This window comes from Danio rerio, chromosome 19, assembly GCF_052040795.2.
Source record: "Danio rerio strain M-AB ecotype USA chromosome 19, GRCz13ab, whole genome shotgun sequence".
NCBI lineage: Eukaryota > Metazoa > Chordata > Actinopteri > Cypriniformes > Danionidae > Danio > Danio rerio.
This window is the reverse complement of record NC_141039.2, coordinates 48707501-48724819: the sequence shown is the minus strand read 5'-3', so window position 1 is coordinate 48724819 and position 17319 is coordinate 48707501. Positions and strand designations below refer to the sequence as shown.

The 17319-nt window shown below is 36.5% G+C and overlaps 1 protein-coding gene and 1 long non-coding RNA gene across 3 annotated transcripts in view; both read right to left on the bottom strand.

Annotated features, from left to right (window-relative positions):
• Nucleotides 1–461: 461 nt before the first annotated feature.
• Nucleotides 462–17319, bottom strand: part of rbm24a (RNA binding motif protein 24a) — a 35857-nt gene continuing 18999 nt past the window's right edge. Inside the window, exon 5 of one of the 2 annotated variants that reach the window (XR_015515837.2) lies at nt 462–3053. Coding sequence is in view for 1 of the 2 variants with exons in the window: in NM_212865.1 (NP_998030.1) it covers nt 2708–3053 (346 nt within the window). In the remaining variant the exon portion in view is untranslated. 2 annotated transcript variants of the gene reach the window in all.
• Nucleotides 14609–17319, bottom strand: part of LOC148679871 (uncharacterized) — a 3642-nt gene continuing 931 nt past the window's right edge. The window contains exons 2-4 of the long non-coding RNA XR_015945523.1: nt 16529–16570; nt 16102–16371; nt 14609–15407 (exon numbers count right to left, since the gene is read on the bottom strand). This is a non-coding gene — a long non-coding RNA (uncharacterized LOC148679871). The remainder of the gene's footprint in view (nt 15408–16101; nt 16372–16528; nt 16571–17319) is intronic.

The following is a 17319-nucleotide window of genomic DNA, read 5'->3' as shown; positions in this document are numbered from 1 at the left end:
CAAACCAATCAATATTACGCCACAAATATGTCTAGATCTCGACATTAACTTGTACTGAACCCAGAATACTCCTCTACCGGCTCCATTATTAAGCAATGTTTGGACAGACAGTTAAATTTGTCACCTCGCAAACCAGCATAAACAAGGTCATAAATAAGCATCTCTGTGTGTGGTGTGGTGAAGTGACGGCCGGTGCGTGTTTATACTGAGAATATCTGCCTCTTTTTCACGACACCTTCATCCACGTGAAACACACGACAGCTTGTTCTCCAGCCGCCTGTCTAAACAAAGAGCGTAAGAAACAAAACATGAGCACTTCAAGCTATTTTGCAATTCGACTACGAACACGTACGAGCTCAAATGACTCACCGAGAATGAGTGCAACCTTTGAAATAAGTTACACAACGTACAAAAACATTCAATGACAGAAAATCAGGCAGCGTGTGCAATGAAGAACGCGATTGAGGTTTAAATATAGAACCTTTTATTTCCATTTAGAGTAAATAAGAGTGTTGAAAATCTGAAAATAAGGCTTAAATACCTACAGAACGTCTCGTATTTAAATAGTCGATAACACTTTACATGCCCAAATCCAGTGACAATGAAAAATGTCCTTTGTTTGTTGTGTGTTATTCGTTTCTTCTCGTATTTTCCCTTGTAAGAAAGAGTTCAAGTATAAAAATTCTCAACAGTGTAAAATAGCCCATCTGATGCATATTTAAAGCAATAGAAGCACAGCATCCTTCCTTGACATTGACAATACATTCTAGTGTATGAAGCAGCATGTCCCTTAGGTTGTCTTTTCTTGATCATTTAAACAGTTCTGAATATGACAAATGGAGATAACATGCCCGAAAAATAACAACAATAGGCCTGCAATAAAATTAAAGTCATACAATAGGCATTAAACTAGCTGATATTTAATGTCATGTTCTAAAAATTCCAATGTATAGAGAAGAAATAATAATAATTGTACAGTGCACATACAGAATTGCATCTTAAATAAGTCCTACACCAACATTTTTCTTTTTTTTTCTTCTTTTTTTTTTTGGTTGAGTATGTTAATAATACTACAACTAAGCCTACTCAATAACTTATAATAATAATATGCCATGAGATGAATACATTATATCCATACAGTACCGCTTCCAAGTCCGTCATGACCTTCGAGCGCAAAATAAATACCTTAAATAGCAGATCTCTTTAAATAGCATTACAAAATGTAAGGCACACAAAGAAAGAACCCTGGGATCCTTCCGCTAGAGTAGTGCTGCTCTGTAAAGAGTTGCTCAATGAAAGACATAGACCTTTTTAAGTGTGCTGGTGCTCAGACATATTTGTTTTTGGGGTTTTTAGTGAACATGTAAATACCCTTTTGTTGATATAGGGTGAAAAAGCTTGCTCTTATCACGTCTTGTTCCTGATAAAGATCCATCGGTGATGTTGGGAAGATGCACAGGTTTGTTCGGACCCTCTTTTAGGGAGATAAAAACAGGGTTGTTGACAGACCCGCAGCAGGACTGCTTCCAAATTGGGATGAAATTGCGACAGCTCAACAAACGAGCACCAGAGCAATGCAATATATATGTGTGTGTGTGTGTGTGTGTGTAAATCAGTGCTTGTTCTTTCCAACACAGACATACTCTAGTACTAGTTAAGTGAGCAATGCCCCATGCTGTTTTTCCCTATACTTAGTCATCTTTATGTGTGTGTGTGTGTTGACAATAACAATAACACTTTAATGTGTGTGTAACAGCGTACATGTTAGTTAGTCCGTGTGTGTTTTTGCAAGCATATAATACAATAAATCTCAGTCTTTTTTTCGTCTTTTCGAGAGTGCCTTCGAATTGTTCGATGCCCATTGTGGTGGGAGAGGGGGAGCGAAAAGAAATAACGAAAGGATGAAAGGAAAGCATCTCCTGTTCCTGCGCTTTGTTTCGTCCCCGACGGCTTGTTTTCTTTGCATAGGGTCAGGAGGTCAACGCAGGAGCCAGAGCAGTGAGGGGACATTCAGCATCAGATTGATAAAAAGGTAGTTCACATAACACATAAAACATGCTAACACTGGATCTTCCTCCATTTCGCCACAGTTAGGTCTACTATCCCTGATTGGCAGAGTCTGTCGCTTATTATCATAATAATAATAGTAATAATTCGCTGAAAATGCTCCATTTCCCTGATGATCAAAAAAAAAAAAAGATGAGAAAAAGACAGAACAAAAAAGGAGCCCTCAAAAAAATTGAGAATAAATATAAAGGTACGGGGGCTCTAGGATCAAAACAATGCAAGACACCTCCGAGTGTCCTTCGGGAAATAAACAGTCGCCTACATTTTAATGACAGCATCGGGACTTTTTAAAGGTTTCGTCTGTACCACAGTGATTAGTCGCTGCATACCTCCCCCTTTTCGCAATAAATATCCTACTCTAATATTAATTATAGTAATAAAGATAACATAATAATAGTAAAAAGCTAGATTCCGTCCTTTTCTGCGATCTTTTTTTATCGTTTTTTCTTTACTTTCGTTTTAAATCACAGCAAGTTGGAAAGCAATGGAGTTCCCATCTCACTAATAATCTCTACTATTTCTTCCTCCTCTTGCAATCAACCCACAGCCAGCAACTATTTTCACCCTCTTCATCTTCATCGTTTAGTAGCAGTCGCTGGGCTTCGGATGCCGGCGTTTCTCCCGTCCGCCTCTTTGGTTGCTATTGCATGCGTTCGGCTTGCAGTTGTTGGGGTTGATATTGACCGAATGCTGCTGCAGCTGCGGCTGCAGATCCTGGAGCGGCGGTAGCTAGCGGTTGCTGCATTGCATATCCATAACCGGCTGTAGCTACGTATCCGGTTGCAGCAGGAGAAGCAGCGTATGGATACTGCTCATAGGCTGCTGCGGCGGCGGCTGTAGCGGCGCTAGCGTACTGTGCATAAGCCGCGCCGGTGTAGTCGATGTATGGTGAAGATGCAGTGGCGGAGGTTGCTGTTGGCTGGATGTGAGGAATAACCACACTTGGTTGCATGAAGGCCTGTGGGTACACGTAGTGAGTGGGGATCCTGTGAGGAACAAATAAATACAATGGTGTGTTAGCAATGCATTATGGACATGTCAAATAGACTGTAAAAGATATCTGTTAATTAACAGTTTGCGTGCGTTTACTGTTTATTTGCAGTTGTGTATTGCATTATGGAAGCTTGATCTGTTGACTTTTGATGCTAAATTCAACTCCACAGTTTAACAAAGTGACTTTTAGTAGTTTGCAATAGTATAATGTTGAAGCAATAATATATTGAGCAATAAGTCTGTAAAATATAATCACCAAGGTTTTTGTAGCATAATATACAACACCAACATAGTCAATATATCTCTTTAAACTATTAAATATTCATAAAAGCCACTTTTTAAAAACCTTTTCAAGGCTAAAAGGTATTAGAAGAAAGATTAAGGTACCATAATGCAATTCAAAAGCATAAATAAATGGGGAAAAATAAAATCATGAATCATAAAATTACGGAAAACTGCTAATTAACTGATTTTTTTTTTACAGTGTGCAAAAACCACAACCATAGCACTGCCAAAGCACCACGTTTCCACAATTTGATAGCAAGAAGGAAATGCCTGCAAGTGATTATTAGAGATATAAGGTTGCCAGAATAGACATCTCAGCTGTAAAGGGATGGTTCACACAAAAAGATCATTGTACTCATTTGTGCGCATATTGTATGCACTTATTAAAATGTATGCACATCTTGGTGTTTACATTAAGCACTTTTATATGCAATTTTCCAAAATGCACATAAAAATAGGAGGATGGAAAATAGCTTAAACAATTGTGTTTGTACCTAATTTAGGTCAGTTATGTATTTATAAATATTAAAGGAATAGTTCTTCCAAAAGAAATTTACAATTTGCTTACTATTTACTCTGAAGTGGTTCTTTTCTTCTGTTGGACACTAAAGAAGATATTTTGAGGAAAGCTGAAAATCTGACTTCCATAGTAGGTAAAACAAATGCTATGGAAGTCAACGGTTACCGTTTTACAACATTCTTCAAAATAACTTGTGTTCAACAGAAAAAAGAAATTCAAGCAGGTTTGGAATAAGTAAACGGTAATTAGATAATTACAGGATTTTCAGTTTTGGATGAACTAAATCTTTTCGTGTGGAGTTGGCAAATGAGTAGAATCAATTACTGTTGCAACAACAAACAAAGTTTGCAAAAAAAAAAAAAAAAAAAAAAAAAACAGAACTCCGCCCACAAGCTCACACCATTGGTTGAGTCACTGGCTGCTGTCATGTTGGGTCGGTTAAGTGTATAAATGTATAATTTTAACAAAATAAAAAACCCTAATAAAAATCACCTTTGATTGTTAAAAGGCCAAGAAAAATCCAATAGAGTGCAAAAGTCTGGTTTGCAGAAATAGAAACGTTATCTATTTTCTCCATTTTGAAATAGATTTTTAAGCAATAACCTCTAGAAACAAACCTGTAGTGAAAATGTGTTTAAGTGACTATGCCTTTGATTGGTGGAATTTTCTGTAGAGCTTTATGGGTAATGTAGTTTTTTATAAATTAATTCCACTTTAAACAGAGCATCACAGAGATCAAACTACATCCACACATAGCTCCACCCACTCGCATGAAGTTATAATGTAATCAGATTGAATTAGGATATATTGTTTTATCCCAGCTATATTTTTTGTTTTAAAATAGACCTTTAAACAGACAAATTGGCAACAAAAAGCTAAATTTGGGGTAATGGAATCGCTCAAAACTAGACTAGTCATCAAATACACAGAATTAAATGACTATATGAAGTCTAATATATTTATTTAACGACAAAGTCTAATTTCGTGCTATTACTAGATTCGGTTATCACTCACAGCCCAAATTTAGATTCGTTTTAGCCTAGATGTCTAAACAGTATTTTAAACACAAAATGACTTGGTGGGATCCATCTATATGGTTTCTATATAACCAACCAACAACTTTACATATTTCAGTTATTAGACCGTCTCAATAACAGGTAAATTAAATCCAGCAGAAGATTCTCCTAGTCAGCCATTAGTCAAACAATCATATGCCCCTCCCATGAATGTGTCCCATTGGCTGAGCCACTGTAGCTATGTCAGGCTGGTCAGAATTCTCAAACTATATTTTAATAAGGCCACTGACTGTTTATCATTTTGGCCGAACCAATTACAATTATCTGATTAATGTAAAGTTTAATTTTGACTTTAGGCTATATTAGGATATATGGTTTCTATAAACAACCAAAAACTTTATATGTTTCTGTGATTAAAATTTGTGATAGAAAGTTACTTTAATCTAAATAAATGAACCAAGTTAAATCCAGCCAAACATATCAGATGCTCCTCCCCCAAATGTGTCCCATTGGCTGAGTCACTGTTGCTATGTCAGGCTGGTCAAATCCTCAAACTATGTTTTGTTAAGGCCACTGACTGTTTATACATTTTAGGCAAATCAATCTGCAAATATCGGTTTAATGACAAGCCTAATTTTGGGGATATATTAGATTAGATTTTCACTTACAGCCCAAAAATTTAATTCGTTTTAGTCAAGATGTCTAATATTTAAACCCCAAATTACTATGTGGGGTTTATCTATACAGTTTCTATATTACCAACCAACAAACTTTATATATTTCTATGATCGCACTGTTATAATAAATGAGCAGCAGAACATTCTCCTAGTCAGCCATTGGTCAAACAATCAGATGCCTCTCCCCCGAATGTGTCCCATTGGCTGAGCCACTGTTGCTATGTCAAGCTGGTCAGAATTCTCAAACTAAGCTATGTTTTGATAAGGCCACTGATGGTGTCCAGCTTTGGGACAGTCTAATTTCTAGCCCAAATTTATAACAATTTTAGCCAAGATTTTATACATTTCTGTGATTGGGCTGTCTCAATAAATGACCAAACTGAAATTAAGCTGAACATTTTCCTAGTCAGTCATTGGTCAAACAATCAAATGCCCCTCCCGCGAACGGGTCCCATTGGCTGAGCCACTGTTGCTATGTCAGGCTGGTCGGAATTCTTAAACAATGTTTTAATAAGGCCACTGACTGTATTTATACATTTTGTGCGAACTAATCTACAAATTTTGGTTTAATGTAGTCCAAAATTACTTTGTGGGATTTATCTAAACAGTTTCAATATAACCAACCAATAATTTACATATTTCTATGATCGCACTGTTATAATAAAATAATCTCAATGAATTCAATTCAATCCCATTCATCTTCATTTCTATTGTGCTTTAACATTGTAGACTTTCAAAGCAGCTTTACATAGAAGATCATAGTAAATTGACTATGAGAGTCAGTTCAGTTTTTAGTGTTGAAGTTCAGTTTAGTTCAGTTCAGTTCAGTGTGGTTAAACTTTCAATGGCTTTCACTGTGTCTAATTTCTCCTAGTCAGCTATTGGTCAAACAATCACATGCCCCACCCCCGAATGTGTCCCATTGGCTGAGCCACTGTTGCCATGTCAGGCTGGTTGGAATTCTCAAACTATGTTTTGTTTTGATAAGGCCACTGACTGTGTTTATACATTTTAGGTGAATCAATCTACAAATATTGGTTTATGTCATTCTCGTTTATCCAACATTTAACATTGAAAGATATATATTGCATCTATTATTACTTAATATAATAAGGTATTCTCAGAATCATCAAGCAATGTTTAAAGTAACATGCGTGGGGTCCTGTGAACTGGGGGACGGCAGGACCCAGGAGATGAGCAGAGCATTGTGAAAATGTCAGGGCTACTTTGACAGCTGGACAGTTTTCAAAAAGCGACGTTGCTGGCTGTTTCCCCCTCCGCATTTAGACAATGAGCCTCGGGCTGGACAGCACACACAGAGGGCAGTTTTGATTAAATAAGCAATCAGGAACAATGAGAGCATTCTGCCTTTCATTACGTACCCCGTTGCACTTTCTGAGCGCTTTTCACTTTTACTGTCTGCACTGGACAGACGGGTGAGAAAATCAGTTCGGGGATGGCGAAATACAATGTGTGGCATTTAAAGGGACAGTTCACCCAAAATATTTAAATTCAGTTTATATTATAGTAATTATTTACTCATCCTTATAACTATACCGTACAACTTCCAAACTTCCTGGTGTTTGTTTCTGGTGTTGATTTAAAAGAAGATATACTGGAGACTGGCAAACTATATTGCAAAAAAAAAAAAAAAAAAAAAAAAAACTGTTCCAACCTGGCAACCCTATTTGTACAACACTATTAAACCAATAAAACCTCCACATCCCTAACTTACAAGCTTGAGTTTCTTTCCTCTGTTGAACAACAGAAGATATATTGAAGAATGCTGGCAAAACAAGCACAAATACAAAATAAAAAAATTTATAAAAAATAATAATTAAAAAAAATTCTAACCTGGCAACCCTATTTGTAGCACACCAATAAATCAATAAAACCTCTAAAATCATTTGCTCATCCAAACTTTTTTTTTTGCTGTTGAACAGGAAAGTATACTGAAGAATGTTGCCAAAAAAAGCTTAAATGTGAATTGTTCTGACCTGGCAACCCTATTTGTGGCGCACGATTAAATCAATAAAACCCCTAAAATTCTGTAATTTTCTTATTCTTAGATTCCAATCTTGAATTGATTTTCTGTTGATCAAAAAGGATGATATACTGAAGAATGATGACAAATAAAATTGTTTTAACCTGGCAACCCTATTTATAGCACACCATAATGTCAATAATTGTCATTTATCTTTAACTTCCAAACAAGTTTGTTTCTGCTGTGGGTAAAGGAAGATGTACTGAAGAATGTTGCCAAAACAACAACACATTTTTCTAATTCTAACCTGGCAACCCAAAAATGAAGATACACTGAAAAATGTTGGCTAAAGAAACAAAAAATAAAAGTTTTAACCTGGCAACCTTAATTGTGGCACACCTTTATGTTAATAAAAGCTCCATAATTCTGTCATTTACTCATCCTTCTAAACTTGTCTTTCTTTTCACTGTTGAACAAAAAGGAAGATACTAAAGATTGTTGCCAAAACAACAAGAAAAAAAAGAAAGAATTATTCTAATTCCAACCTGGCAACCCAAAAAGGAAGATACACTAACAAATGTTGGCTAAAGAAAAAAAAAAACTGTTCTCACCTGGCAACCCTATTTGTAGCGCAATATTAAATCAATAAAATCTCTAAAATGATGTAATTTACTCATTTTTAACTTCCAAACTTGTGTGTCTTTATTCTGTTGAACAAAGGAAGATACACTGAAAAATGTTGCCAAAAAAAGAATCGTTCTAACCTTGCAACTCTATTTCCAGCACACCATTAAATCAACAAATCCTCTAAAATCTGTCATTTACTAATCCAAACTTGAGTTTTTGTTGTTGCTGTTGAGCAAAAAGGAAAATATACTGAAAAATGTTTCCAAAAAAAGAATAGTTCTAACCTGGCAACCCTACTTGCAGCACACCATTATATCGTCTTTAGGCCCAAGGTGTGTTTTTTTACATGCATTTTTTATTTCTCTTTGCTATTTGGGCTTATTGGAACCTAAATAGAATAAAAATCTAAGTATCATCTTTTGATATGATGCACTTTTAGAGAAAAATTATGTCCATTTATGTGGACTCGTGGTCTGAATTTACATGAAACACTTTTTTCCTGACTGTTTTGCAATGCATATTTAACATAGAATTTTTGTTTTTTTTTAACTTGCTTTGACTATCAGAGAGTAAAAACAAAAATTTTTGCCCATTTTGGACAGTTAAAAATAGGGTTTGGGACATTTCATATGCTGCAAACCAGTTGAAGGATGACACTGCATGTCTTTAACAAAATATAAAACATTCAAAGTGTTTTAAATAGCCACTTAATAGTTAAAATGTACTGCCCACGTATGTGGCCACTCAAGCCCAAGGAGGATATCAATAAAACCTCTAAAAGTCTGTCACTTACTCATCCTTAACTTCTAAACCCGAGTTTATTTCTGTTGTTGAACAACTAAAGATATCCTGAAGAATGTTGCTGAAAAAAATTGTTCTAACCTGGCAACCCTGTTTGTACCATTAAATCAATAAAACCTCCAAAACTCTGTCATTTCCTAATCCTTAACGTTTCTTTTGCTGTTGAACAAAAAGGAAGACATGCTGAAAAATATTGTTAAAACAGCACGAAAATATTATCTTTTTATTCTAACCTGGCAACCCAAAAAAAGAAGATACACTGAAGAATCTTGGCTAAAGAAAACAAAAACTGTTCTAACATGGCAACCCTATTTGTAGCACACCATTAAATCAATAAAACCCTCTCATCCATTTACTCAGCCCTAACTAACAAACTTGAGTTTCTTTCTTCTACTGAACAAAGTAATTTAATAAAGAAAAATATTATTCCTACTATGGATGCCAATGGCTGCTTTTTCCCTCAACATTATTCAGAAAATCTTGTTTGGTGATCAACAGAAGAAGGAAATTGATAAATGTTCAGAATCACTTAAAAATAATTCATTATTTCCATATTTTGTGATTCAAGGGTGTTGCCTGTTTGTTTATTCTTTGCTTTGAGCAGAAGTCTAGGTTCCATAATGCAATTCAGATTAATTTTTGACATCAAAAGTCAACAGTGTAGACTTTTATTGACATTTTAGTCATTTGAAACAATATATTGCATAAGAAATAATACATATATATAGGATTAAGCCCATAAGAAGACAGAAAAAAAGAAGTTTCCGTTTATTACCAGGTTTTTATACCATAAAAGCACAAACACAGACAATATTTCACATCAAAAGTATTAAAAATATCAATAAAAGTCACTTCTTTTCTAAAGTTTTAACATTGCAAGTCATTACAGGAAAGATCAATATTTCTGTAATGCAATTCAAAAGCATAATAAATGGGGAAAATCCCCTCAAACCTACATTTATGGATAACTTATATTTATAAATGACAAGTAAATTTTTTGGGTGAACTGTCCCTTTAAATCACTGAGTAAGCAAGGCAATGCAACTATATTTGACAATAATAATAATAATAATAATAAATAAATTTTATTTAAAGGCGCCTTTCTAGCAACTCAAGGACACCGTACAATCAACAAGAATAATAACAACAAGAGAAATAATAAAATATACACAGCAATAGTGCAAATAAAATTAAGTATTAAAAGCCATCTTAAATAAGTGGGTTTTGAGTTTTGATTTGAACAATGTAAGGGAGTCAATGTTTCTGATGGCAGGGGGTAATGAGTTCCAAAGCCGCGGAGCAGAGCGGCTGAATGCTCTGTTGCCCATTGTTGAAAGGCGAGAAGAAGGAACAGACAAGTGGAGGGAGGAAGAAGATCGCAGGGTGCGAGAAGGAACAGAAATGTGGATGAGGGCGGACAAATATGGAGGGGCGAAATTGTGGATGGCTTTGAATGTTAACATTAAGATTTTAAAGTCAAATCAAAAATGAACAGGTAACCAATGAATGACAAGACTTCTAATGAAAGTATTGATATATTTGAGTAGACTATACGCGTTTATGACTGAAAAAAGTGAGAGAATTGTTCTGACCTGGCAACCCTATTTGTAGCACACCATCATATCAATCAAACCTCCAAAACCTCAGCCCCAAATGAACAAAAATAAGCATAACAGAGGCGGCAGTACAGTACAGATGACCAACATCACCTCACAACCACTCGCATAATGCCATCAAACATGAGGGATGAAACAAAACTTTCCTTTTTCTCACTCAGGTCAAAGGGCAAAGGTGTGCTCCTATGAGATCTTTCATAGATGCCTTGCCAGCCTGAGGTGACAGCAGGGATTGTGTTAATATAGACGCTCCCATACGTAAAATAACAGTAAAAGCACACGGTAGGCTTCAAACTGGGAGAAAAATAATAAATAAATCACAGTCATCTGGAACAGGCACCACAAAACATCCCCAAACACAGCCGATTATTGACCTGCTTAATTAATCAAGCACTTTTCTCATTTAAGCACTTCTTGTAAAGCAATAATGTGCGCCGTCTGTAAAGCAACACTTATTGTGAAAAGCGCTATACAAACACACTTGAATTGAATTCATCTGAACCATGGCCTTCTTTAAATAAAAAAGAAATATAATATTCTAGTCCACATAGTCTGACGTGAAGCTGGACTGTTATTATCAGCACATTAGGATTCATACCACTGAATGAACTTTTCCAAGCAGTAGCGAGTGACAGAAACCTTGTGCAACCACTTTTGTGTTAAATAAAGTGCAGCTGACTCCAGATCAGTCTGCTTGAGTGTGACTGACGGCCGGGGCTGGACGCTATTTTCAGCTTGCTCCGTCATTCCACACTGGAGTGCTGTTTTATAAACGCAAGACGCCTTCACCTTTTACACATTTATCTGTCTGGTGAGGACTTGAGGGAAACACTGGGCATCCAATCACTGTGTTTTTAAAGAGGTCTAGAAGGCAGAGTGAATTGAGAAATGAAAAATATTTACTATTGAAAACAGTCAGGTTCTGATGATTGTTATGATTATTATGGTGTTCAAAAATCTATATAAATCTCTTAATCCTGGTCAGTTTGGCTTATTAGTGTGCTGATGCACATGCGATTTGATTAAATGTAATTGACAGTTTGTATAAATTTAGTTGACATATTCTTCATTTGTAAATCTCTCTGGATAAATGCATCTGCTAAATGAATAAATGTATTTATTGTTATATGTTATAGATTGAAACTCACTTGTTTATCTGCATTAAATATAAAATATTAAAATATCACAAATTTAAACTAACAGTTTGAAATTCAAGACAAAGTTTTTGTTTGTTTCTGTTAGAGTTTCTGAAGCACAGGCTGTAAAGGCTCCGCCCTCTTTTGTAAAGGAGGCGGGGAACCGCAGCTAATTTGCATTTAAGGAGACAAAAACAAGGTTTTGTCTGTCGTTGTCTGAGTGTCTGAGGCAGAGGCTGTAAAAGCTCGGCCCTCTTTTGTAAAGAGGGTGGGGAACAGCAGCTCATTTGCATTTAAAGAGAGACAAAAACAAGGTTGTGCGTTGTCTGAGTATCTAGGTTTAGGTTTAACTTTATTTGTCCCCGAGAGGAAATTTGTCTTGGGCATAAAAGGTGCTACAACATTGTCTAAACAGACAGTAAAAAATAAATAAAACAACAATTAAGAACAAACAGTTAAGAACATACATTGTTTACAGAGTAAGACCGTATATAAATATAAATATATAAAACACAGAACCCAGTCAAGTGCTAGCGTACTGCAGGAGCAGTGTTATTGGTAGAGTTCAACAGTTTTATGGAGGTAGGAACAAACGAAAGCTTCAGTCTATTAGTTTTACACATTGGCATTCTCAGTCTTTTTCCTGATGAGCCAAAAGCAGGAAAAATAGGCACAGAGCCATAGCTCGTTTCTCCAAGCAATGCCGATGTGCAGGTAACAAGTTTGTTTGTTCGTTTTAGACGCAGACGCCTCGCACTTAATGGTGTTGATTTTACGATCCAAACTCTGACACAATCACAGTCACTTAAAACAAGAAAAGAAAAAAAAAAACACGTCGCAAACTTTACAAACAAACTAAACTAAACAAACAAACAACAGTAGCACGAGCCCGTGTCGCTGCAGAGCTGCGCCAGCGGAAGTCAATAAAAATCTAAGGCTGTAAAAGCTCCGCCCCGAACAGCAGCTCATTTGCATCTAAAGACAAAACAAAAATAAGGTTTTGCTTGTTGTTGGAATATCTGAGGCACATGCTGTAAACGCTCCGCCCTGGACAGCAGATAATTTGCATTTAAAGAGACACTAAAACATGGTTTTGTCTGTTGTTGTTGGGGTATCTGAGGCACAGGCTGTAAAGGCTCCGCCCTCTTTTGTAAAGGAGGCGGGGAACAACAGCTAATTTGCATCTTAAGAGACACAAAACCGAGGTTTTGTCTGTTGTTGTTGGGAGTATCTGAGGCACAGGCTGTAAAAGCTCCGCCCTCTTTTGTAAAGGGGCGAGGAACAGCAGCTCATTTGCATTTAAAGAGACACAAAAACAAGGTTTTTGCATCCACCCAAATAGGGGCGTTTACACCATAGTAAATAAACAATTAGGGATAAAATTGCAGCTGAAATATCAAATATATTGAAAAAGGGGAATAATAGGATCTGAACAATACATTATTTGAGCATCGATATCGCAATATGTGCATCCACAATAGCCACACCGCAGGTTTATATGATTTATTAAAAGCTAAAAAGATATTATTATTCAGTGGCGTAGCGGACGGGCCCGCAGGGCACGCACCGCGGGGGGGCCCCGCGTGATTAGGGGGCCCCGCGTCGTCGCGATTTTCAATAGGAACAACTGTGGGCGGAACCAAAGTTCACAGTTCTGTGTTCTCTGAACACCTCTCAAGCGGTGGACTACTTCATTCTGATTGCTTGCCGCCAATGTTGCCAACTTATCGACTTTGTCACGAGATTTAGCGACTTTTCAGACCCCCCTAGCGACAAATCTAGCGACCTTTTTGTGTGTTATTGGATATTTTTTAGACAGTCATTTGTCCATACTGTACCGTCCCTACTCTTCTCAACGAGCTGCGTGTGATGCCGCCGGCCCCTCCCCCGCCTCACAGCACTGACAGACGGCCCAGTCAGTCCTCAACAGCAGCCTCTCCCACCTGCAGCCCGAGAGCAGATCACCCCTCTGCGTACCGACGGCAAACGATTTAGCACAGGCCGTGTGAAGGTATTTCCCTTGTACAGTCAAACCGATCTGCTTCTCATTTATTTTAACAATTTAATTGGACCGTTTATTCTTTTCTTGTTCAAAATCACAGATATTAGTGACAGTTTCTGAACTTGTCTGAGTTTACTACATATGAGAGATTACTGCACATTCACTACATATCTATAATGACATACTGTATTCAAACAGCAATAAATTTAGTTAAATAAACATGCATATATAAATTGTAGTGCAATTATAAATACCCCTTTATTAACCATAGGCTGTTAAACAAACAGAAACGGTAGAACGTGATGACGTAAGTGATATGCAAATTGACGTATGACGTATTCCCCCGCTTCATCAGGGGGCCCCCGTCAGCGATCCCTGCAGGGGGGCCTCCGCATTTTGCGCTACGCCACTGTTATTATTATTATTATTATTTTTTTTTTTTTTTTTTTTTTTTTATTTATACAATGATGACCATGTTATTTTGCATTTGATTGTTCAATTTCTGTACTTGAATACTTGAATTTGTGCTAGTAATTTATTATAATTTATGCAGATGCATTGCAAAGAAACAGACTTGATCTTCCCTGTCGATCTTTCCAAATAAAGCTATTTAAATCATTCGCTGAAATTATATTCATATTGTCGCGGCAAAACATCTCAATGTCAGATTTTTCTAATAAAGTGCAGCCCTAATAAGATCCCTTTAAGCTTCGTATGTAAATAAATAGACTTTTGAACCACACATTTAGAAGATCTCACATGTTCAACCATTATATTAAGGTAACAAAAACTAGATTTAAGTTTAACAAACAACATGCCAAGAAGTGCATCGTCACCATCTCCTGGTTAGCTTGGTTTTAAACAGTGTTCTAAATATATATATATATATATTTAATTTTTTTATTTTTTATTTAATTATTTTCATTTGTTTTAGTATGTCCTTTTCATTACTCTTCAGTTTTTCCTTTTCATTGACCATTGTTATTATTGCTGGCACTATAATAATACTATTATTTAACAACCTGTATATTGTTATTACATATTTATCTACGCACTTTGCTATATGCTGATTGTCTACGGCATGTTTTTTTGTCTTTGACAAATACAAAATAAATAAATTTAAATGGAAAGAAAAATTATATATTAAATGCAGATTACGATGCAAAATCCTAATCAATTGACAACGATCAAATAGAGCGATGCAATTTATCTGGTGAAGTTGTCTACATATAAATAAACATTTTCTAATATTGTGGTGCCCTCAGGGTTCCCACGGTCATAGAGTTTTCTGGAATCTTTTAAAAGATCAGTTTCAGACATTAAGGATGTACTCGCACTAGGTGCAGTTGCCTTAAACCATGCTGAAGCGCGCTTGTTCCTCTCCCCCTCAGCCTGCACTCACACAGCATTTTGCCTTCCGAACCAGAGCACGCTTCAGTCATCACTGATACAACTGTTCAGTTTAACAGAAGAGAAGCGCTCTCGCTCAGCACAGCAGACATTGCTTTAGTTATATTGTTTTGTATTATTTTTAATGGTTTGGGATGCCGTGACACAGTCCGCAATATTTTGCGGAACAGATGCAGCACTTCTGATGCTCATAAATGATCATAATAGTCCTCGTGCTGCAGAAATTAGGAGGTTTGCCGAAGGTGCAGCTGTCGTGCAGTGAGGGGTTTGCGTCTTTAAAGGGCACCTAGGTTACCTCTTTTTTCAGATTTAATATAAGTCTTTTGCGTCTCTGAAATGTGTATATAAAGTTTCAGATCAAAATACCCATCAGATTTTTCATTATACCTTTTACAAGATGCTGTTTTATACTGATTTCCAGCAGGGGTGGTTGTGTTGTACTGCGCCTTTAAGACGAGTTTTTCCCGCCTACTGTTTCTACATGCCTCCTCCCTCAGCTGCGTCAGACAACAGACAGACTTAAAGGAAGAAGGTCTCACGTAGCGTTTGTGAGGTACTACAGTAAGAACTAACCTTTACTAATCAGTATTGTGAAGTTGTGAAGTGATTAAACTCACTCTTAATCACATTTGATGATGATTGCTGATCCTAGCGAACAGAACAGACCTTTTATTCCCGGTTGCTTTGCGTATGTCTGTCTGGTCTTGTTGACATATACACGCGACTACCGGAACATGTTAATGCGCGCAGCTGTCAATCAATTCGGTGGGCGGGGGATCACACACCTACGTAATGGTGCGATCGATTTGAAAACAGCTCCAATTGGCCGACCCTTTTTTTTGTAGTTAAATTGAAAAAAAAAAGGACTGGGTGTGTTCATAACACCCCAGTATGACGGTCTATACACTATACCAACACACAGATCTGTCCAAACAGCTTGAAAAGTAGATTTTTTTACCATATGTGCCCTTTAATAAACTATGACAAAAGAATGATTAATTAATCCATATGAAACAGTCCCTTAAAAATGACATTGCATCTTTAGTTTCGGTCTCAGGTGCTCTCTGCACTCACACTTTAAACATACCACGCTAAAGCCCAAGTGAACCGCGCTCTGGCACACCACTTCCAACCAGGCTACGATTCAATTTCAGAGCACTCACATTTGTCAAATGAACAGGGAAACGCGCCTGGGCATGGTTTGGATACCCTGGTGCAGGGGTGCCCAAACTCTGTCCTGGAGGGTCGGTGTCCTGCAAAGTTTAGTTCCAATCCCAATCTGACACATCTGAGCTAGCTAATCAAGCTCTTACTAGGCTTTTAGAAATATCCTTGCAGGTGTGTTGAGGCTAGAATCTGCAGGACACCGGCCCTCCAGGACCGGGTTTAGACACCCCTGGTCTACACTCTCAGAAATAAAGATATGAGAGCTGTCACTGGGGTGGTACCTTTTCAAAAGGTGCACATTTGTACTTATTATTACTTATATTAGTACCTAAAAGGTACAAAAGTGTTCCTCTTAAAAACATTTTGGTACTAATAAATACTTTTGATGTACCAATATGAACCCTATATCCTCTTAAGGACCAAACTGTTATTTTAAATGCACTTTTTATTTCTCTTTGCTATTTGGGCTTATTGGAACCTAACTACAATAAAACCCAAGTATCATCTTCTGACATGATGTACAGTTAAAGTCAGATTTATTAGCCCCCTTCGATTTTTTTTCATCTTTTTAAAATATTTTCCAAATGATGTTTAACAGAGCAAGGACATTTTAACAGTATGTCTGATAATATTTTTTCTTCTGGAGAAAGTCTTATTTGTTTTATTTCGGCTAGAATAAAAGCAGTTTTGAATTTTTTATGAACCATTTTAGGGACGAAATTATTTGCCCCTTTAAGCTATATTTTTGTCTCAATAATCTACAGAACAAACCATCATTATACAATAACTTGCCTAATTACCCTAACCTGCCTAGTTAACTTAATTAACCTAGTTAAGCCTTTTAAATGTCACTGTAAGCTGTATAGAAGAGTCTTGAACAATATCTAGTCTAATATTATTTAGTCATCATGGCAAAGATAAAATAAATCAGTTATTAGAAATGAGTTATTAAAATTATTATGATTAGAAATGTGTTGAAAAAAATCTTCTCACTGTAAAACAGAAATTGTGGAAAAAA